Source organism: Cajanus cajan, chromosome 9 (assembly GCF_000230855.2).
Source record: "Cajanus cajan strain Asha chromosome 9, NIPB_CcT2T_4, whole genome shotgun sequence".
Lineage (NCBI taxonomy): Eukaryota > Viridiplantae > Streptophyta > Magnoliopsida > Fabales > Fabaceae > Cajanus > Cajanus cajan.
This window is the reverse complement of record NC_138525.1, coordinates 27,068,434-27,090,802: the sequence shown is the minus strand read 5'-3', so window position 1 is coordinate 27,090,802 and position 22,369 is coordinate 27,068,434. Positions and strand designations below refer to the sequence as shown.

Here is a 22,369-nt window from a genome sequence, read left to right as displayed (position 1 = left end):
AACGTATAATTTTATTGATTTGTTCTTACGTGCCTCGTTAAAAACCCTCTCAGTCGAGGACTGAGGCGGGAAAAGAGTGCACATCTTGTTCGTACTGAAAGTAAAAGAAGATTAAGCAAAAAACTTAAGGAGCTATAGTGGGGGGATTCTCCTCGCTTTGCTTGCTCGACGAGGAGATCTTCAAGCTCTCGGCGTAGCATTGCCGAGCTATCTTCTGATTAGCTTTGACGGAGATGACCTGACCGTCCTTGCCCGGGAACTTCATAGTGAGGTGTGGGGTTGACACTACCGCTCCGAGTTGGTTCAAGGTTGGCCTCCCGATGATAATGTTGTAGGAAGTGTTGACTTCCACGAGGAGGTACCGTACCTTGACCCGCCTTGTATCTGGTGGCGTTCCAAAAGTTGTCAGCAAGTCTACGTATCCCCGAGTGTGAACTCGTTCTCGCGCGAAGCCGACTAGGGGCTCCGTGTGAGGTTGAATGAGAGAGTGGGGGACGTCTAGTTTGAGGAAAGTCGGCTAGTACAGGATGCCAGTCGAGCTTCCCTTGTCAATGAGTGTTTTCTGTACTTTCCAGTTGGCTATCTCCACAACAATGACCATGGGGTCATCTTGGTTAGGGCTGACGCCGGCGTAATCTTCATCGGAGAAGGAGATCGGCGGCGAACTTAGGTGCGAGGTCGAGGTGGTAGAGTGGACGCAGTTGATGTTCCGCAAGTGTCTTTTCCAGGCTGAGTTGCTGGCGCCTCCTCCAGCAAAACCACCTGCAATCGTGTTGATTACTCCCCGTAAGGGAGCCGACGCTGTTTCCTGACTTATTTTGGCCTGTATGCGCCGTTAGCATTTTGCTGGGACCCTGTGGGTAAATTTGTGCGAGCTCCTGACCCGCGGCCTCTCCCACGTCCCCGACCTCCAGAGCCACCTCGGGAACCTGGCTGTCGCTGGATGTAGTGGCCGAGGTGGCCTGCCTGGATGAGCTCTTCGATGCGGTCCCGGAGCGTGCGACACTCGTCAGTGGTGTGGCCGTAGTTCCTGTGGTACCGGCAGTGTTTGGACTGATGGGCGCTGTTGGGGGTGTGGCCGGGTGGTGGAAGGGCTTGATGGAGGACCATCCATGGTACTTCATGTGAAACCCATCACATGGTCCAATGCTATGACTAATTTTGAGTAGTGTAGGATTTATTTGGTTTATTCCAATTTTACCCTTGTATTTTGGGGTATTTTAGTCATAGGATTTATTTTCTTTGTATTTCCTATTTTACCCTTGTATTATGGGGTGCTTTAGATAATTAGGGTTTTCAAATTTTGGGCTAGGGTGTTTTAGAGGAGGTGACGCAATTTTTGGCAAAGTTTGGACCTATTTTTGGTGTTAGAAAAGCTTAGGCCCAAGTGGAGGGCAAAGGTTGCATGGTCTTATCATGCACCTTGTTATAGCCAATCTAAACCCATAGATTCCAAACTTGGCCACCAAGTTGCATCTAGGGTTAATTTGGCATTGCATTTGGAGTGCATTTGGCCTTGGCATTTTCGGCCATGCAACCCTAAATGCAACCCTAAATGCAACTCCTCCTATAAAAACCCCACACCCCACCACTTGTAAACACTTTGGATTATATAGAATTTGAGTGAGCTTTTATGCCTCAAGTCCTTATCCTTAGTCCCTAGGGTTGCTTCGGCTAGCCTTCCTTCATTCTCCACCCTTGGAGAGTGAAACCTAGAGTGGCCTCCACCTACCTTGGAGTGAGCCAACTTTGAGCACCCAAACACCTCCACCCTAAGTGCTTCCGCCCAAACACCATCATCTCACCATATATCCTCCTTTTGTCCACCTTGTTGAACCTAGATCAAGGGCAAGGCTTCCTCTCCTTCATCTCTACGACATTCCATGGAGAAGGAACCCATCAGGGCTAGTAGGTTATTGTTACTGGCTTGTTCCAGGATGTGGACTCTCGGGGCGTTTAGGGGAGTGTAGAAGTCATACCTCCCGCTTCTGTTGGCTTTGGCCGGCTTCTTGAATTGGCTGTCATTATTGACTTTTACCTTATCTTTGTGGCCCTGTTCCGGTTTTAGGAGGCCCTTCCCGCGAACTTGGTCACGGAAGGCCGAGTGCTCTTCCATCTGAATGTAGCCGGCGGCGCGGGCACGCAGCTTATCCATGTCGCGGGGGGCGTCGCGGCATAGGCTGTCGACGAACGATCCGGGTTTCAGTGCCATGAGCATGGCGTGCGAGGCGACCTCCGGGTTTCGATTTCGGATCTGAACCGAGATGTTGGAGAAGCGCTCCATGAAAGCTCGCAGAGATTCATCATCGTTCTGCCTGAGGTTGGCCAAGGCGGCCGAGGTTGTGTGGTGAGGCCGGCTGGTGGCGTATTGTGCCACGAATCGCCGCATCAAGGTGGCAAAGTTGTCGATGGATCCGGCTGGTAGTTGGGTGTACCAATGAAGCGTGGGTCCCTTGAGTGAGGTCGAAAAAACCCTACACAATATAGCGTTGCTGTTAGTGTAAAGGTTTACCTGAGTTGTGTACGAGTCGATGTGCTCGTCGGGGTCCGTGGTGCCGTCGTAGCGGTCGAGGTGGAGGGGCTTCCACCCGCGGGGCAGTGGGGTCTCCATGATGCCATCCACAAAAGGATGACGGTGGAAGGGTTCTTGGCCCTCGGAGACATGGGTGGGGGCCCTGCTAGTACCCTGCCCTGATCTGTGCGTTGATGCATGAGACCGGTGCGTGGCCGGCCGTGAAGTCGGTGCCTTGGTCGTCGCTCGGGATTGGGAGGCTGAATGTGCCTCCTCCTCATGAGTGTCGCTCCCGTGCGAAGGTTGTTCGGAGTGGTTTTGAGGGAGCTGGGCGCGAATGCGCTAATTCTCGGCACGTAACGCTGTGAGGTCTGCTTCATTAGCGGTCCGCATCGCTGCAAGGTCATTTTCGTGCTGGGTGCGCATGTTTTGAAGGTCAGTGTCGTGCTGTTGTCGCATCTGCTCAACTTGGTCGATCAACCGCCTTAGGGTTGCAACGTCGCTGTCCATGTTGATTGAGTGGCTTGCGTCGTCTGTCGCTCGTCTGATATGGCTTCTAGTAGAAACCATGCAGGTGGCCGATAAGAGTTGTCTTGATCGGCCCCACGGTGGGCACCAAATGTTCTTACCAGAAATCTGTTGTAGAGCTGGTCCGTCTAGTATGATCGGTGAGTCTCCTTTGCCCGGTGTATTGGTGCTCCAAGATGGGGGAGGTACGTGCAAAAGAGACTCCGATGCCAAAGTTAGGGTTTGCATGAGTAATAGTCTCATATATATAATGCACGTACCTTGAGGTGATCTAGGTTTGCCTTGGGCTTTTGGGCTTGAGATAAGATATATCATGATATGATATGATATAATTGAAGGGCGGATCTAGTCTGGGACGAGATCCTCGGAATCAGGTATGATTTGCTCAAATATCGGGCTGACATCATGCACCGCGTGCCCGAGGTCACCTATTTGCATTACTAATCCGGGCTAAGAGCCCGGGTGCAAAATACGGTTAGTATAGGAAGTAACCAAGTTAAGTTCAAATATGTTTGAACTTGCTTTAAGATCATAAATAGAAGATACAACAACATGAGATGTATCCAACAAACCATACAAACCAAAAGTTGGGTGCTTTATGAAGAGAACTAAAGTAGAAAGAGTCTTAAAGAAAGAAGGCTTATCTACCTTGGGCACCACCAAGGAAGTAGCACAAGAAGTGGTACTAAGTGAAGTCCACTTCTTCTTCACTAAATCTTGAAGTTGAGATTCTTTTTCTTTAAAAAGGACTCGTTTTTGAATCTCCACTTCATGACTAGTGGCAACGTGAGAGAAGGAGTTAAGGTCTTGATGAGTGAAGAGAGTCTTTAAATCATTTTCAATGGTAAAGTGACTCTCTTTAAGCATAAGCTCTTTGGAAGAAACATTATCCTCCTTACTCTTCTCTAAGAGTATTGTTTGTTGTTTTTCATTTTCTAACCACTCTTGAACTTTCTCTATACTTTTCTTTATTTTTTCATTCTTTTCTATTTTCTTTTCTTTTTCTTTTCTTCTAAGTTCTACCTCTCTTGTTGTATTTTCTTCCTCATGCATACTCCTAGGGACTCTAACTTCTTTGCCTATTTGAGATCTAGTTGGAACAATCCTAGGTTTGGATCCACTAGTTTCTACCAACTTTGCAAGTAAATTTCTTATTTCCTCATTATTCTTTGCATTTTATTTTTCTCTTTTTCTAATGTCTTCCTCTCTCTTTATGTTTTCCTCTTCTTTTTTTCTTATGTACTCCTTCAATTCCCTAATCTCATCCCTAACACTAAGTCTATTTCTATAGGAATTATGACCATGTACACTAGAGTGATCACTAATCTTTGATCAAGAAAAGGTTTTCACAAATATGTTGTAAAAAGATAGGTAAAAAAAGTTTTCACAAAGAGTGAGTGGTAAAAAATTTTCAAAAAAAGGTTTTCAAGATTCAAGATTGGTATGAAAAGGCCTAAGTGTACAAAGTGAACTATCAAGGGAGGTGGACTACTAAGAATCACTTAAAAACAAAGCATTTTCAAGTAAAAATCACTAAGCCTTTTCACACTTTTCTCACAAAAACAATTTTGCACAAAAGCTATGTGTGTGTGTGCACAGCCCCCTAGTAGACAAATTGAAGCCTTCTAGACTAAAATAGACAAAGTAAAGTCCTAGGCAAAAATACCAAAAAACTTTAAAGCATGCAAAGGAAAACACTTAAAACATATGCTAGTCGGATTCCTAGGTGAAGGTTTTCAAATAACCTTCAAACTACACGAAGTTACCACCAAATTGAAGAGGTTTGAAATGGCCAATTACAACCAAAAAATGAAAGAAAGCAAAGGCCAAAATACAAAAAAGTCGAAAAGTTAATAAGAAAGAAACAAGTTGAAAAGATTGCAAGTCTTCAAGTCTTCAACTCTCCACCCCTTCACATGGAACACCCAAGGTTAGCTTTTCAATGGTGTTTGCACTCTTTGATTTAGTGTAACCCTCCAAAGCTCCTTGAACTCAAATCGGACAGCCCCTCCACTCAATCCACCAAGAGAGTGTGTGGTGTTTACAAGCTTTCCTCACCTAGGTCAAGAAAAAACCAAAACCCAAGAGTACAAGAGGCCAAGGAAGAAAAACTAAAAAGGCACAATTAAAAAAAGGATAAACTCAAGTGGAATTGATAAGACAAACTTGAGAGTAGAAAGAAGACACAAAACTAAAATTAAGGCTCATTAAGAAAGGCAAGCACACAAAAGAATAAGTCCTAGAATGGCACTAGAATAGAATTTATCAAATAGGCTTAAAAGAAAGTAATGCACTTAACATGTTTGATTAAATGTTTCATATTGCCATACACTAGTTTTTTCAAAGGTCCAAGAATAACTCCATTGCTAAGGTAGGAAAATTTTTGTCCCAAAGTCCGCAAGTCTAGCAAGGTTCCCTTTTTTCTTGTTTTTGTTTCTTTTGGTTCTTTTTAGCTTGTCCAAGTCTCGGTTTTGATGTTCCAAGTCCATCCACTTTTCCTTTTTTTTTTTTTTGAATTTTTATACTATTATCCTTCTTTTGCTTGGGTTTTACACTTGTGTTCAACAAATGGTTTAGCAATAATTTTTTAGGAGTATTCTTGTTAATATTTTGTGATGGCTTAATGAGACAAGATTTGAGTGTTTTCTTAAAGTTTTAGTGTGCAAATGTACAACAGAAAAATATGCACATGAAAGTCATGTTTTCACACTCAAATCATCAAACAACATATAGGCATGTGAGTGCATTAGGAAATAGTCAAGAATGGCCGAAAATTTTAAAGCAAGAATGTGTAAAGGATATAATCACACATGAAATTTTAGTGATATGGAACATGTTAGAACTAATTAGCATGCATGATTGACTTCTCTAAAGCACATATAAGTCACAACCAATTCATCAAACATATGGCATGCATGTCATATTTTTCTCATTTCAATGGTTAAGCATAAAAACTTGGAATTTCTTTTCAAGGTAGTTCAAAGAGACAAGCTTATGAAAAAACCGGATGGATTAAAAAAAAAATAAAAAGCATTAATATATCATCCAGCCCAAAATTTCCAGCAACTCAATGTCGCGACCCAAAAATTTCCGATCTTGCGACCTATGGTTTAGACATCCTTTTGAAAATCTCATCAATTAAGGAATGCACGAACGCCAGACTAATCCTTAATTAATGGTTTTGAAAAATAGGTTCTTGAAGTCGCCACCAATGTTTTACTCAAAACATTGGATAAAGTAAAGGTTTTTAAAAGTCCAATAATGGCCTTGATAACCAAAATTGAGTTCGAGGGTCGGTTATGTGTAGGGAAGATATTAAGCACCCCTACAACGCCCTTAATCGGTACCCTATGATGAAATTAGCATTATAAAAAATAATAATATAAATATTAAATCCCCTTTTATTATAACTATTTACATACTTGAAATTTAAATTATACAATTGACCCTAAAATGTCTACATGGTTGTTTTTATTATAACAATATTTAAAATAAAAGAAGTGAAAGATGGAGCAAGAGATTGATGAGTAATACCTCGTAGCAAGCTTTATTAGATCTTCACACTACAATATATCTAACAAAACTCAAGAAATACAATAGGAGGGAGAAAGAGAGAAATTTCGAGCTCTAAGGAGTCTTGACGAAATTTTGTGGCCCTCAGAACTGTGCCCGAGCTGTCTATTTATAGACATCAAAAAGTTTCCAGAACGGCCCATTCCAAAATCAGAACGGCCCGTTCTGGATCTGACCGTTCTGTGTTAATTTTGTAACTGGAACGGCCCGTTCTAAAACTAGAATGGCCCGTTCCAGAGATGAGATTAACACATAATTGGCAACTAGAACGATCGTTCCAAACAAGGGTTTTTAGGCCTTTTTCATAACTTGGAACTGCCCATTCCAGTTTAGGAACATCCCGTTCCAGTTAAGGTTTTAACTTTTTTTAGGAGCTTGGAATGGCCCGTTCTAGTTTGGGAATGGGCCGTTCCATTTGAGGAACGACCCATTCCAGTTTAGGAATGACCCGTTCCAAACTAGGGTTTTAGGCCCTTTTAGGAACTTGGAACAGCCCGTTCCAAATTGGGAACAGCCCGTTCCAGTTTTGCAACAACTCATTCCAGGCTACTAAAACCAGTTTGTTTGGGCTTTTAGGCCTCCTGATGTCTTGTCCTGCTATTTCCATGCTTCAAGAGCTCCTTTCATTGATAATAGACGTCCATTTCATTGTTTTTGTGGGTCCAGATGAAATTGGGTGTCTACAGCTGCCCCTCTTTACTTGCCCTATGGAATAGCTATGTGTTGCTTTTCCAAAGGCAAGTAAAGACGTAGACATTTCGTTCGGGTCTTCTCTCTGTCTCTTTGTGCTGTCGCTTCTACGCTGCTTCCCTTGGATAGGTGTATTTGCTTATATCCTCGCCCTTTAGAGCAGCTGAGTGTTGGGTTGCATACTCTATTGGGTAACAAGGGTGACAAACTATACACCTGATCTTCAGTCTTCGAGTAGATGCTCCATGCCATGGCTCTAATTTCTTCTCTTATGATAGTGAGGTGGAGATCTGGTTCTTCAGCTTGCCAATGTTGAGTATTGTTGTGTCGGCCTCTCCAGGCTAGTTGCTGATGGTGAGTATTGTTGTGCTGGCCTCTCCAGGCCGGTTGCTGATAGTGAGTATTATTATGTCGGCCTCTCTAGGCCTGTTGCTGATGGTGAGTATTGTTGTGCCAGCCTCTCTAGGCCGCTTGCTGATGTTGTGAGTATTGTTGTGTCGGCCTCTCCAGGCCACTTACTAATTTTGTGAGTATTGTCGTGCCAGCCTCTCCAGGCCGCCTTTTGATGTTGTGAGTATTGTTGTGCTAGTCTTTCCAGGCCGTTTGCTGATGTTGTAAGTATTGTTGTGCCGGCCTCTCCAGGCCACCTGCTGATGTTTTGAGTATTGTGGTGCCGGCCTCTCCAGGCCGCTTGCTGATGTTGTGAGTATTGTGGTACCGGCCTCTCCAGGTCGCCTGCTGATGTTGTGAGTATTGTTGTGCTGGCCTCTCTAGGCTGTATGCTGATGTTATGAGTATTGTTGTGCTGGCCTCTCCAGGCCGCCTGCTGATATTGTGAGTATTATTGTGCCGACCTCTCTAGGCTGCCTGCTGATGGTGTGAGTATTGTTGTGCCGGTCTCTCCAGGCCGCCTGCTGATGGTGTGAGTATTGTTGTGTTCGCCTCTCCAGGCTGCCTGTTGATGGTGTGAGTATTGTTGTGCCAGCCTCTCCAGGTCGCCTACTGATGGTGAGTATTGTTGTGTCAGCCTCTCCAGGTCGCCTGCTGATGGTGAGTATTATTATGCCAGCCTCTCCAGACCGCTTGCTGATGGTGAGTATTGTTATGCTGGCCTCTTCAGACTGGCTGTTGATGGTGAGTATTGTTATGTTGGCCTCTCCAGACTGGCTGTTGATGGTGAGTATTGTTATGCCGGCCTCTCTAGATTAGCTGCTGATGGTGAGTATTATTATGCCAACCTCTCCAGGCTGGCTGCTGATGGTGAGTATTATTATGCCGGCCTCTCCAGGTTGGTTGCTGATAGTGTGATTTGCTTGCCCCTTCTTTTTGGTGAGGACGTCTGATGAAGATGAGGATTGCTCGTAGGTGGTGCCCTTGTGCTGGTGGGCAAAGGAGTAGATGGGTTACAGGGATTCTGGTGTTGCTCCTGACATGTGAGTATTGTGATGCCTCTCTAGGCGTGTGCTTGTGATAGTTTTTTTCTGAATTTCATTTTTGTTTAGCTTCGGCTCTTTCATGTTTGAAGCTTGCCTTTTTCTGCTATTTTTCTAAATGCTTCGGCTTTTTCAACATTTACGAAGCTTGCCTTTTTCTGTTTTATCTTGTGTTGTCATCATTGGTGGAGGGATTTCATCCCATGATGATGTTATTTGCTGAATCTTTATTAATGAGTATTATTTCGAAAGCCACTCCTGGCTTTGGTGAGGAAACCATTCCTAGTCTTGGCATCCTCTTGGATCATCCTTCATTTGGTTGAGAAGTGAGGCGCGGTGGCCTCTTTCTGCTTATGGGCTTGCTTATTTGATTGATTCCATTCTATTCCACTGTTGATATGTCTTTGCTTAGTGGGCACATAGAATACTTGGGGTTATTGTTTGACCCGCTTCGGCTCATGCTTGGCTATTGAGCTTTTACGAGTGCTTTGTCCTGATGACTCCTTCTATCCAAAGTAGAATGCATGGATGCATGGATGCAATGAAAATGCAAGAAAAAAATAATTTTATTATTTATCATTATTTTTTTGTGTAACACCCTTCCATATGCCCCTACCTCAAATGCATGCGATGCAATTTATGCTCATGTGTTTGTTCCTAAATATGCAATTCAATTTTTTTGTTGGGAAATTAACCTGTATGTGTTAAGGTTAATGTTGACGATTCCTTTTTATCCATGTCGTTTGTGATCATTGCTGGAGTATGTTCTTTTGAACTCAAGATCTTAGTGGATCCTTAATTATCTGGTCAAACGTCTCCAGACTTTGTTCAGGGACATCTCTGTCTTCCCTTTGTGAATATTCACTATGCATTTTTCGTGTATCTTTTCGGTACCATTTTAATGCCATAAGGGTTAAAAGAAAAGAAAGAAGGGATGTTTGTATTTATTTATTTTTTCAAAAGGGTTGTTAGAAGGGGTTTTCTCAAAAAGGGTTTTTAGAAGAATGGCTAGCCAAGGTAGGCTTTGGTGTTTAGGATTATCAAACAAAACATCTTTGCTACAAGGAAGCTATCATTGTGTTTTAGCCTTTTTGGAAAGTGGAGTGATGACTTGGGTCGTGCTCTGATTGAATGATTCCCCGGAGCTACCTTTCAGTTTTCAACTCAGGTTGTTGCTTTAACGTCCTAACTTTTGCTAAGGTCACTTGGGATGTGTTTCCTAGCAGACATTTTTCTTTTGATCCTTACTTTTTCCTAGGTTACCCTTTTTGATTGTGGGTCCCCTAACGGATCTTGCCCTAATTTTGTGCAGCCCCCTTAGTGGGTTTCTGTTAGGCTTTCATTTTTGCAGTGGTTGTGTGGAACGCCCTATTTTTATTAAATCATAGTCATGTTTGGATTCCTGATTGTTCCTTTGTTATTCTTTCCATGCTATTATCGAGTAACATCTTTGTCGCAAATACATTTTGTTTATTAAGGTTGATGGATGAGGCCTAGAGTGAATATTTAGAGGGAGAAGAGAAACAAAAGAGTGTTATGGCATTTAAAACAGTACTTTCAATTTACACGTGCCCCTTTAACAAAGCTCGAAGGCCCAGGCATGCCCCGAGTTCGTGATTCATACACAGAGATATAGACGGAGGTTGCCCCCTAGAGAATCATGGATGATTTGATAATTTCAAAAAAAAATCGTTCCACTTGCTTGAACGTCGGTGTTTTGAATTTGGAGTGAAACCTTTATGAATTCTTGCTTTCGAAGGGAATACTTGAGCCACCTTTCGATTCCAACTCAGATAGACATTTCTTATTTTTATATGTCCCTAACTTTTGCATAGGACGTATCCTATCAGGATTTTGATTCTTTTTTCTTCACCTTAATTTTTTCCTAGGATGCCCTTCACGAGTTTTCATCCTAGCGGGTTTTTGTCATGCAATGCCTTTATTCTTTAATTGGGTTTTGTCGTGTAATTCCCTAGAAGCAAGGATTCGTCCATTCTTGATCATTCCTTCTATCCCAGCAATTGTCATTTTCGCATGGGAAAGTCACAGTGTTTGAATCATCGATTTGGGCGTGTGATGCCCCCAATTACTGATAAGTGTTCCCCGATTTGATGTGTCAGGTTCGCATTTGATTACAGTAATTTCCATTATCCGGTTAACACGCACAGTTAAGTTTCCCTTTTTATTTTTATTTATTATTTACAAAGAAGGCGTGCTATCCATATGAAACGTAAAGTAAGATGTAAAGACACTTGAGAAATTCAATGAATAGCATTCCCATTGATTTGTTTGTTTAGAGAACATTCTTTGTACAAGATCTTTCGGTGCACTTTGATGATGTTGTTGCAGGCTACAAAAGCTCATGCTTGAATGATGTCCCTATAGACATGCTTGCTCGTTCTTTGATTTGCAATTAGTCTTCGTTTCTTCTCAGATTCTCTTCTTGCTATTCCCATCAGAAGTAACTGTCAATAGGATCTTCGGGTTCCCCACTATTTTGGTGATTGCCAAAATTTTAATCTTTATTAACGAGGTTGATGAGTCAGAGAAGAAAGATGCAGTTTGGAGTGATTTAATAATGAATTGGAGGTGTAAGGGTGCTTATTATCATTTTTTTCAAACTCCGTAAGTTCATGATTTCTCGTTCATCAGTGGAGTTTTCTTTAGCTTCCCAAACTATGTTCTTTTGAAGCAAATTCTTTTTCTCTCTTTTTTTTTGTTTTTTTTTTTGCTTCAATTTCCCTTTTTTGCGTGCCTCCTTTTCAAAATTTCAAATAATCTCATATTTAAGTTAAGGAATGACATCTTTCTAGATTGGAAGAAGTCTGAGAAGATGTAGACTTTGTCTTCTGTTGAAAGGATGATGAGAGTCCAAAGTCTAGTAGGCCTCCTTAGTATAAGGGTACACGATTTTTGTACTTTAGAATGTTCTCCTTTCGCAAAAATCTTTGCATACTATGTGCCTTCCATTTCTAATGAATGTATATGCTAAGCTAAAAGATGCATGATATTTGTTTTCTGCCTAAATTTTATCATTTTTTTTACTAAGGTTATGATGCATGATTTTTGCTATATATGTTTTTATTTTTTTATTTTTTATTTTGAAATAAACTATCCTATATGATGCTTTGAGGTTTGGGTATATAGAAGGGAGTTAAAATTTTTTATCATATTTTTTTTATTAATATCTATTTGTTTGTAATTCTTATCCATTTGAAATAAATAAACACAAACAAATGCAACACACATATGCTCAAGCAAATGTACACTCGCAAACAGTCACGTTTAAATCCTTGGTTTGTGGTCCCTGCAAGAAAAGTGCATTGTATAGGACAGTTCTAATCTCACTGGTCTTAAGGCCTCCAAGGTGCCCCATTGTAGGGACCCAGTATCTCTGTCGCCGTTACCTGGAAAACTCTAAGGTCTGTCGCAGTATTTCATGTTAGAGTAACCGGTTATCACCTTGAGTGTGATTTCCGACAAGACTTGCAGGCTCTAAGGCCAAACTTGGGTCGGTCGTACGTCAACCACTCCCTATGTTTATTACCCTCATGCCCCCGGTGTAGAGGAACTGTTGTGTGCAAAGGATTGTGTACAGTTTTATTCAAACAGGTGCAGAATTTAAACAAACAAACAGATATCAAAGCCAAACAAATAAAGCAAACAAAGTAAAGGGGAAAAATATTTAAATTATTATTTTTATTTTATTAACTTCATCAATTAAATGGGTCTGACCCTCTTTAAACTTCTCCAGTGGAGTCACCATCTGTCGTAACCCAAAAATTTCCGATCTTGCGACCTATGGTTTAGACATCCTTTTGAAAATCTCATCAATTAAGGAATGCCCGAACACCAGACTAATCCTTAATTAATGGTTTTGAAAAATATGTTCTTGGAGTCGCCACCAATGTTTTACTCAAAACATTGGAAAAAGAAAAGGTTTTTAAAAGTCCAATAATGGCCTTGATAACCAGAATTGGGTTCGGGGGTCGGTTACGTGTAGGGAAGATATTAAGCACCCCTACAACGCCTTTAATCGGTACCCTATGATGAAGTTAGCATTATAGAAAATAATAATATAAATAATGAATCTCCTTTTATTATGACTATTTACATGCTTGAAATTTAAATTATACATTTGACCCTAAAATGTCTACATGGTTATTTTTATTATAACAATATTTAAAATAAAAGAAGTGAAAGATGGAGCAAGAGATTGATGAGTAATCCCTCGTAGCAAGCTTTATTAGATCTTCACACCACAATATATCTCACAAAACTCAAGAAATACAATAGAAGGGAGAGAGAGACAAATTTCGAGCTCTAACGAGTCTTGGATGAAATTTTGTGGCCCTCAGAACTGTGCTCGAGCTGTCTATTTATAGACATCAAAAAGTTTCCAGAACGGCCCGTCCCAAAATCGAAGTGGCCTGTTCTGGATCTGACCGTTCTGTGTTAATTTTATAACTGGAACAACCCATTCTGAAACTAGAATAGCCTGTTCCAGAGATGAGATTAACACATAATTGGCTAGGCTGGAACGGTCGTTCCAAACAAGGGTTTTTAGGCCTTTTTCATAACTTGGAATGGCCCGTTCCAGTTTAGGAACGGCCCATTCTAGTTAAGGTTTTAACCTTCTTTTAGGAGCTTGGAACGGCCCGTTCCATTTGAGGAACGGCCTGTTCCAGTTTAGGAGCGGCCCATTCCAAACTAGGGTTTTAGGCCCTTTTAGGAACTTGGAACGGCCCGTTCCAAATTGGGAACGGCCTGTTCCGGTTTTGCAACAACCTGTTTCAGGCTACTAAAATCAGTTTGTTTGGGATTTTAGGCCTCATGATGTCTTGTCCTGTTATTTCCATGCTTCGGGAGCTCCTTTCATTGATAATAGACGTCCATTTCATTACTTTTGTGGGTCCGGATGAAATTGGGTGTCTACACTAAAAAATTTAAAGAAAAAGACAAGAACCTAAATAAGAAAGCCTAAAATGCCAAGATGATTCACAAGGAATATATGGTATGAATCAACACATGAGAGGAGATTTATGGATCATAAAAGATATGGCAATTATGATGATTCATTTAAGCACACTTAGAAGACATTTAAGGAAGACATGACATGACCGAATATATTTAGAGACAAAGAGAATGTTACCCTTGAAGAACCAAGGCTCTAGATACCACATGATGGCATCCTTACTTGCATGAACTTGAGATGATCAACAAAGAATAGGAAGCCTTCTCCAAGGATCAAGTTCTTCAAAGGTGGCACAAGGTTTTAGGTTGGATGATGATGGAATGGACGAAAGTGAAGGTTGGGTAGAAGGTGTTTGAGGAAATGGTTGAGAAGGGTACTCTAGGGTTAGCTCACTTCATGATGATGAAGGTCACTTCTAGGATTGTTTCTCTAAAGGTGGAGATGGGAGGGAGGTGGCCGAATTAGCCAAGGATGACTAAGGAAAGATATAAAGGAACAAAAGGCTCTCTTTATATTCAATATCCAAAGTATTTACAAGGTGTGGTGCCTAGGGTATTTATAGGAGTGGGAGGCATCTAGGGTTGCATTTAGGGTTGCATTGGCCAAAATTTACAATGCCAAATGCACACCAAATGAAACCCAAATTAACTCTAGATGCAACTTGGTGGCCAAGGATGGAATCTTTGGGTTTAGTTAGGCTACATCTAGGTGCATGATAAGACCATGTAACCTTTGCCCTCCACTTGGGCCTAAGCCTTTCTAAGTCAAAAAATAGGTCCAAACACCACCAAAAATACGTCTAGCTCCATAATTAAATACCTTAGCCCAAAATTAAAAACCTATGATCTAAAGCACCTCATAATACAAGGGTAAAATGGGAAATACAAAAGATAAGGACAAAATAGAAATAAATTTTATGCTAATAAAAACGTAGGAGCTAAGGCCCAAAAGTAGGCCCACTCCTCTTAGGGTTTTCAAAACTAACCCATTCCTCTTGTCTCTTTCAAAATATCACCTCTTGGTCTTCTTTGCCTTAGTGTGATTCCATCATCACATAAAAACCTTCATAAATGTTCTTCAAAATCCAAAATAATTGAAAATAAAACTTGGAAAATAAAACATAAGAGTTTACAAATTGTTTTCAAAAGAATAAGTATAACTCTAAATGCAAATAACAATCTGTGTCCTAGAAATCCTCTGCCCCAATGTCACAATATCAAAGCATACCCATAATTCAACTGTTGGCATTCTAGATGCCACTCATAGCTGATCTTCCTCACCTAAAACATCCACAAATTGTACAATGAGAAAAGAAAACATCTATATGTAAAGCACATACAAATACACCACAATGTAGTTTCATTCTAACTCATTACATAATGAAATATTTACAACCATTTCTTTATATCATAATTCTATCAATCATGCATCATCTTTACATCACAATTCTCAATCACACCAATCTATCACATCAAATAATTTGTACTATGTTAAGCTCACGCCACCCCTGTAGCATCTCGTGCCCAAGGTCGTGCCATGCCAACATAAGTACTAAGTGAAACACACAAACCTTGCAATTAACACTATGTCATTCTCACGCCACCCTTGTAGCATCTCTTGCCCAAGGTCGTGCCACGCCGACATATGTGTTAATTGTCTCACACATCCCACACTATGCCATGTGAAGTTAGATGAAAAACACATAGAAGGGGGTTGAATATGTGTCTGTGTGAACAAGGGAGTTTTAAAAACATTTTTGGCAAACAGACACTCTTTCGTCTAGTAAAGTCTTATCAGCGAATGCTGATTAGAAGCTATCCAAAATAGGTTTAACAAAATCATTTTGCGTTTGGGAGTTTCATCTTCTACTAAGGGAAAATACTTCTTAAACGAAAATCGTTCTTTTAGGATAATCAATTGAACAAATACGATTTTCGTCTGAAGTTAGTTTTAATAGAAAACCTGCTTTAGACGAATTTTTCAGTATATTAAGTCAATAAAATAAAGTGCATCTAAAACATTAAAGCATAGTGTAGGTATTTTTATACTGGTTCACTCAAACTTAGCTACGTCCAGTCTCCTTCAAATGAAGGGTTCCACTAGATATACAATGAAATACAAGTATTGTTTGTTCAGCCTCTTCAAGCTCGTAGTGAGTATTATAGACCACCCAGGTCACAACCACTCCTAGTCCCAAGTATTCTCAACCACTTCTGGCTCGTCAGCTTCACTCACAGACGCTAATATTCTTTACTCAACCACTTCTTGCTCTCAGTGAGTATTATCGACTAGCTCCCGACCTGTTGACTTCACTCATCAACACTAGTATTCTTTATTCAGTCACTTTTGGCTCTCAGTGAGTATTCTTGACCAACTCCTGGCCCGTTGACTTTACTTATCAACGCTAGTATTCTTCACTCAGCCACTTCTGGCTCGTAGTGAGTATTCTTTGACAAGTCTCTCCAGGCTTTACAAGTATTCTTTCCCTAGCCTCTTCAGGCTTTACAAATTTCAATTGGACAGGTTTGGTTTGAATGTATGGGTTACTCTCATAGAGAGGATGCAAAGGAATATACACTCACTAAAGTATGCAACCTTAGTCTTTACAACGATTGAGTGTTCGATCTACTCTCACGAAGAGGATACATAAATTGGTACACTCGCTAAGGTTTTTTTTGTAAGATGCACATGTTTGGAACTCCTTAGTTTATAGAGATGAATACACTATGGTACATTTGACTATATACGCTCTATCTCTAGTTTCGTTGTTTTGTGCGCTTGATATCACTTGGTTAGGAATGCAAAGCCAAAGGACAGCCAAAAAATCCAACCTTCCAAGGTTTGAGATAGTGATATATATATATATATATTGTCTTGTAGAATCTGCCCGTTGCAAGTTTCCGTTGAAGCAGATATAGTCGTTTATGACTAGTTCAATCTACTCATTTAATGCTTGAGTTCTTTCATTAAATGTTGCTTCTTGTGATAGACCTTGTGTGAAGTCTTCTTTGCCTTGTTAGCAGCAGTGTCTGAATTTAGTAGAGACCTAGGAACCTTTTTGTCCTTTTCTGGTCACATAGCAGTAGAGTGTTGTCCTTATCTAAAAAGTGATGTACTTTTTCTAACACATGCATGCTTTTGCTTTTGCGTGCTTCTCTTCTTTTTCTTTTCCCTTTGATCATGCGTTTACATTAAAAGCATTCGAGTGATTGTAGACGATGCCTTTGATTTGTCTTTTAAGACTTGATTATTTAATTTCTTGCGTGGTAGTCTTCGTCTGCGTCTATTGGTCCTATGCATGTCAAACTTGGCCTTCGTTTGAGCATCTAAGTTTAATACTTTGACCCTCTTTTAGTTTGATCACTATGATAGATGGACGGGCTTTGTTTCCATCTTGAATACCTTTCAGTCTGATACATAGTTGACTTTCTTTTGGTCAACGCTTCGTTCTATTTGCTTTTTAGATTGTCCTTGACACATCTTCATCTGTCACATGACGCTTTCCTCTTTATCTGATTCTGGAGTAGGAGGTGGCACATGCACATGCTCTATTCTTCAGTTTTCCTGTACTTATTTTTGAAACACTTACACACTTGTTAGAAATAACAACATGTATTATATTTGTCTCATTGAAAACTTTGCTGGGAATTTCTTCATCTGACTCAACAATCTCTCCCTTTTTGATGATGAAAAATATAATTGATCAAATTGTTTTAGATAAAACTTAACCAAAGGAATTTGTTTGCCTGGCTCAATAATCAATCTCCCCTTACTAGATTGTGAAGTTTGACTCTCTCCCTTAGTGTATGCTCTCCCCCTTACTAGATTGCCTCTTAATTGTTGGTTAGGATTCGTTGTCATATCATGTATATATTTGATTAATTTAATGAATTAATTTATTAATTTATTTCATCTATTTCTCCCCCTTTGTAATCATCAAAATAAATGTAGATCAGGATAAACATCAAACCCGAGCTAGAATCTGTGAGAAATGTCATAGTAGTTTGAACATAATAGAATTAAGATTTAACAGATTAAGAAATATCATCAATGATTTTGGATGAAAAGTACGCACCACATTGAATTGAATTGTTAATGTATACAAAAGAGAGTCAAGAAAGAAAGAAAAAAAAATCTCCCCCTAACTTAGTGATCCCTAAACTAGTTCCCTTAGAATGATCAAGAAGATGGAGGTGGATCCTTGGAGAGCTGAGATGCCATTAAGTTAAACAGGCGATCCAACTTGTTGTTCAGATTTGCTTTGAATTCATTGAAAGATTCAATGGAGACATATCATTGGCTAGGTTCAGATTGGGGCTTTGTACCACGAGTCTATGACAGCTTTTCCTTCATCCTTGTATAGATCCAGATTGAAAAGGGCAGAATGAATGAAGAACTCTTTGTTGAGAGCATCAAGGTCAAGTTCACGTTTCTTGTTGTGAAGAAAGGTGACTGATGTATCTGAGAAATGCATCAATTTACATGGGGTTATCTAGCAATACCCACGTAGCATGAGTGTTTTAGCTTTTTCTTCGTCTGAGAGACCAGATGAACTTGCCTCCTGATTGCACTTGTACATGAAGTTCTGGTAGACCTTTTCAACATCATCTTTAGTGTACTGGAGTGCTTTGGTAGGGTCTTGTGGCTCGTCCAAGCTCACTCCTTTGTAGTAGCGAACCTCAACCCTCGATGGTTTGGGCATTGGTCCTATATGAATTGCAGGATCCTTCATCTTGTTTGGATTTATCGGAGGAAGACAAGGACACACGCGATCATAATAGACAAAAATTTGGGCTTCTGCTAGAGCATATAGTGAGGGAGGTATATATAGCTAAAGGGGTGAGTCTATACATCAGTGCAGATGGCCAATTGATTAGAATAGACAAAAATTTGGGCTTCTGCCAGAGCGTATAATGAGGGAGGTATATATAGTTGAAGGGGTGAGTCTATACATAAGAGAAAATGGCCAATTGCAACCAGATCAGATGCTAAGAGGGAGCGATGGTGACCGATATTTACAGAAGAGAATTTGGCTGGTGTTCTGAAGAGCTCTACCTTTGGTAGAAGGGATGGATACTATCTTGGTCGACTGGTGGATAGAGTTTTCTTCTTGAGTGGTGATGAGAATGGTTGTTGATGCAAGAAAAGGATGAGTTGAGGAATTTCCTGTGGTGGAGTCCACACAAATTTGGACTTAATCACCCCTCCTGGATAGATCTTCTTCTAGAAGGTAGGTGGAGGAAGAGTAGTGATTGTGCCTGGTGAGAGAGTCAGGTAGGCCTCAAACACACAGAGAGGAATGTATGGGCAGTAAGGTGTGCAGTGGTACACCCTTTCTTCATATTTATATACCGACTTAGGGTATTCTTCTCGATTCGATGAAGAGGCTTCTTCTTCAACTGTTTGAGCGTGAGGGTCAGTGACAGTAAGTGCTGGAAAGTACTTCAAAAGATAGTAGGCAGACGAAAGACATCTGGACTGTTCTTCAATCATTTGTGGAGATGAGGGAGGTGACTTCTGCTTAAGTCCAAAGGCGGGTGGACATGCAAGCCTAGAGAAGGGAGTAGGAGGAGGAGGTTGCTCCAGATAGTAGTACTCCGGTCCATATGTAGGCTTGTTTGCCAGAATGGCTTCATACTTGTGAGTATTTCCTTGTGAATCTTGCCGAGGGTTTCCTTCAGCATCTAATATGATTGAGCCTTCTTCAAGCCAAGAGTACACTGGTGTGTAGTACCCCAGAACATGCTTCGTGGGCTTCTGAAACACATACCGCCCAGCCCAGTTGATGGGGTAGCATTCACAAAGCACGCTGATCATCTTGTTTATGATGTAGGGTCATGGTTTTGGATGCAATCCCACTTTATTCCTTTTTATTGTGTCCTTGTTGGTTGTGAGTAGGACATCCTAAAGCAGTTCAGGCTTTCCTTCTAGGTCAACTGCACCTGGAAATACGATGGAATATAGATCTTTTTCTGGGTGCATCCCTTTTGGAATTAGAGGGTTTATTGATTTCCATTTTAGAGTGGACGAAATAGGTTTTGTGGGCAGGACCATTCGATCAGCTCTGATCGCTGTTTTTCTTTTTTTTTAGAGCAAGGGTATTTACAAGGATGATCTGTAATGGAATTGTGGTTAGACCAAATTATGAATATAGAAGCAGAAAAGGATTATTGTGAGAATGTCACTTACGGAAGAAGAATGTACAGTGACAAGAGTAGAAGAAACGTCCACAGAGTTTTTCATTTGAGCTGAAGGGACGATGACTTCAGCGACTGACATAGCTGCCTCCTGTTCAGCTTCAAGTGTAGGAGTGCATGCCGACCGCTCCATTTTTGCAGCCACCTTTGATCCCATCTTATTGATTCTTTTTTGTTTGGGCTGAGGTGGTGCAAGAGGAGGTTGAGGAACCCTTTTCTTCAAGGCCTTCCCAATGGGTTGGCCATCCTCAGCATCAGACGCAGAGTCTTCACCTGATGCCAGAATAGTTTTCCTTTTAGTTGGTTGTGCAGCAACATCCAAGGCTTCATCCTTCTTTGGGGATGGAGAGGATAGACGTTTCCTGCTAGAGCGTGTTACAGGTGTTCTCCTCCAATCTCCTTATTTATCTTTAGGGCTACTGTGGGGTCGGTGATGGTGTAGCTTATAGGCATCTTCCCTAGGTTAGCCTTCTCAAAGACAATGGGGTGCAATATCTCTTGTCCTTTCCCATTGCCAAGATCCTCTGTTTCTCGCCTTCTTCAAGAGAGAAGAAGGTGTGGTAGACATTGTGATCCTAGAGGATTTTGTTGAGAAGCATGGAATGAACCACGAAGTCCTTGCAATCTTTCAAGCACCCTCTCCAGTGCTGATAAAGTATCTATAGTAAGTTGAAGGCTCCTCTAGTCATCATCTGAAATAAGCATAATTTATGCATGTCTAAGATGCTATCCTTGGCGCCTACCTTATGAAGGATTGATTTGTTTAGAATCTGCTGAAAGATTTTAGCTTTGTCGTCAAGTTTGTTGTAGACAATGGGTCCTTCTTCTCCCTCCTTGTGAATGGTCTTGGTGACGTTGATTAGACCACCAACATCAGATATCCACTCCTTGTGATAGAGGAGGCTTGTTCTTTTGCATCCAATGGATTGTGCAATAAAAGCAGGACAAACTCTAACCTTCACTCCGAGCACAGTTCCCTCGAAGAAACGTAGAATATTTTTATCAAACCAAGGTATACAACTTCTTTAATGTTGAAGTACCCGAGAATCCCACAGTTAACTAGGTTTTCATAAATGGGTATTCCCCATTCGTTCATCTACTTGATATTGAAGTGATGCTCCAAGTATATGATTGGTTTTTCCTCCGCAGAGAAGGTATGAGTGCAGGTGATGGCTTCGCGCATTTCATCAAGAATAATGACAGGTGCGACTTCTCTAGCTTTTGCGGCCATTGTAGTGAGTAGGAAGGGTTTGTGAGAAGAGAGTTAGGGTTTGAGAAAGAGAGAGCTTGAGAGTTTAGGGTTTCAAAATTTTGAAGTGTAAATGATACGTTAATGAGCACGAGGAATATGTAGGGTTTTGACAATGTTTTTCGTTTTAATTTTCTATTATTGTTTGTATGATGTGGCCCCCTTTTGGTTTTCTTGTGCAGAGTGTTGTACAGCTCGCATTAAATTTAGGATAAAGGATATGTCCTTTCAAATAAAAACCTCAAATGACGGTTTTTTCTTTTAATAATTTAATCGTTTTATTCCTTTAAATGTGGAGAATGTTTGTCTCCGACTCTTCTAAGTTTATTAATGAGGATTATTCAACGGGAATAGGACAGACTAAATTTTTAGACGTAGGAGAAGCAGTTTACACACTTCATCGGGCAAAGGGTTTCAAACGCTATAATTTCTTACAGCATTCTGAGGGATATTTAGACGCAGTGGTTTACTGCGTTTGCTTTCCTGTTGTGTTTCTAACTATACTGAGCGGTAAATGTATATGATTATTCTAGTGCATCAGATGTGATTTAATCTTATATCATATAGAAAATGTTTCATTTGAGTAGATGAAATGATACGTGTTTTTTACCTATACCAGTTGTTCGTCCTCCTCACTCTTCAGCTTTCCTTTATCCTTGTTCTTCCATTTATCGTTGTGTACCCCTACATTGTTAGATGCTCAACCCAAGGTGTCAAGCTCTGATACCAATTGAAGTTATATGAAAAACACATAGAAGGGGGGGTTGAATATGTGTGTGTGTGAACAAGGGAGTTTTAAAAACATTTTTCGCAAACAGACACTCTTTTGTCTAGTAAAGTCTTATCAGCGAATGCTGATCAGAAGCTATCCAAAATAGGTTCAACAAAATCATTTTGCGTCTGGGAGTTTCATCGTCTACTAAGGGAAAATACTTCTTAAATGAAAACCGTTCTTTTAAGATAATCAGTTGAATAAATACGATTTTTTTTCTGAAGTTAGTTTTAATAGACAACCTGCTTTAGACAAAGTTTTCAATATATTAAGTCAATAAAATAAAGTGCATCTAAAACATTAAAGCATAGTGCAGGTATTTTTATACTGGTTTACTCAAACTGAGCTACATTCAGTCTTCTTCAAATAAAGGGTTCCACTAGATATACAATGAAATACAAGTATTGTTTGTTCAACCTCTTCAGGCTCGCAGTGAGTAT

General features: G+C 40.5%; 1 protein-coding gene across 1 annotated transcript; it reads right to left on the bottom strand.

The window, feature by feature from the left end:
• Positions 1-517: 517 nt before the first annotated feature.
• On the bottom strand, positions 518-2,611 carry LOC145952051 (uncharacterized). The gene is made up of 2 exons (XM_083064270.1): positions 2,039-2,611; positions 518-823 (listed from the first exon to the last, which is right to left on the bottom strand). The coding sequence occupies exons 1-2, from the start codon at positions 2,609-2,611 to the stop codon at positions 518-520; spliced, it is 879 nt and encodes a 292-aa protein (XP_082920396.1).
• Positions 2,612-22,369: the final 19,758 nt, after the last annotated feature.

What these genes read in the sequence shown, in the direction of transcription:
- LOC145952051 (XM_083064270.1), bottom strand. Translation starts at nt 2,611, where the DNA reads ATGGAGACCCCACTGCCCCGCGGGTGGAAGCCCCTCCACCTCGACCGC. An exon ending in AACAGGGCCACAAAGATAAG is followed by an intron (nt 824 to 2,038) that starts GTAAAAGTCAAT and finishes CGGCGCATACAG; the next exon opens with GCCAAAATAAGTCAGGAAAC.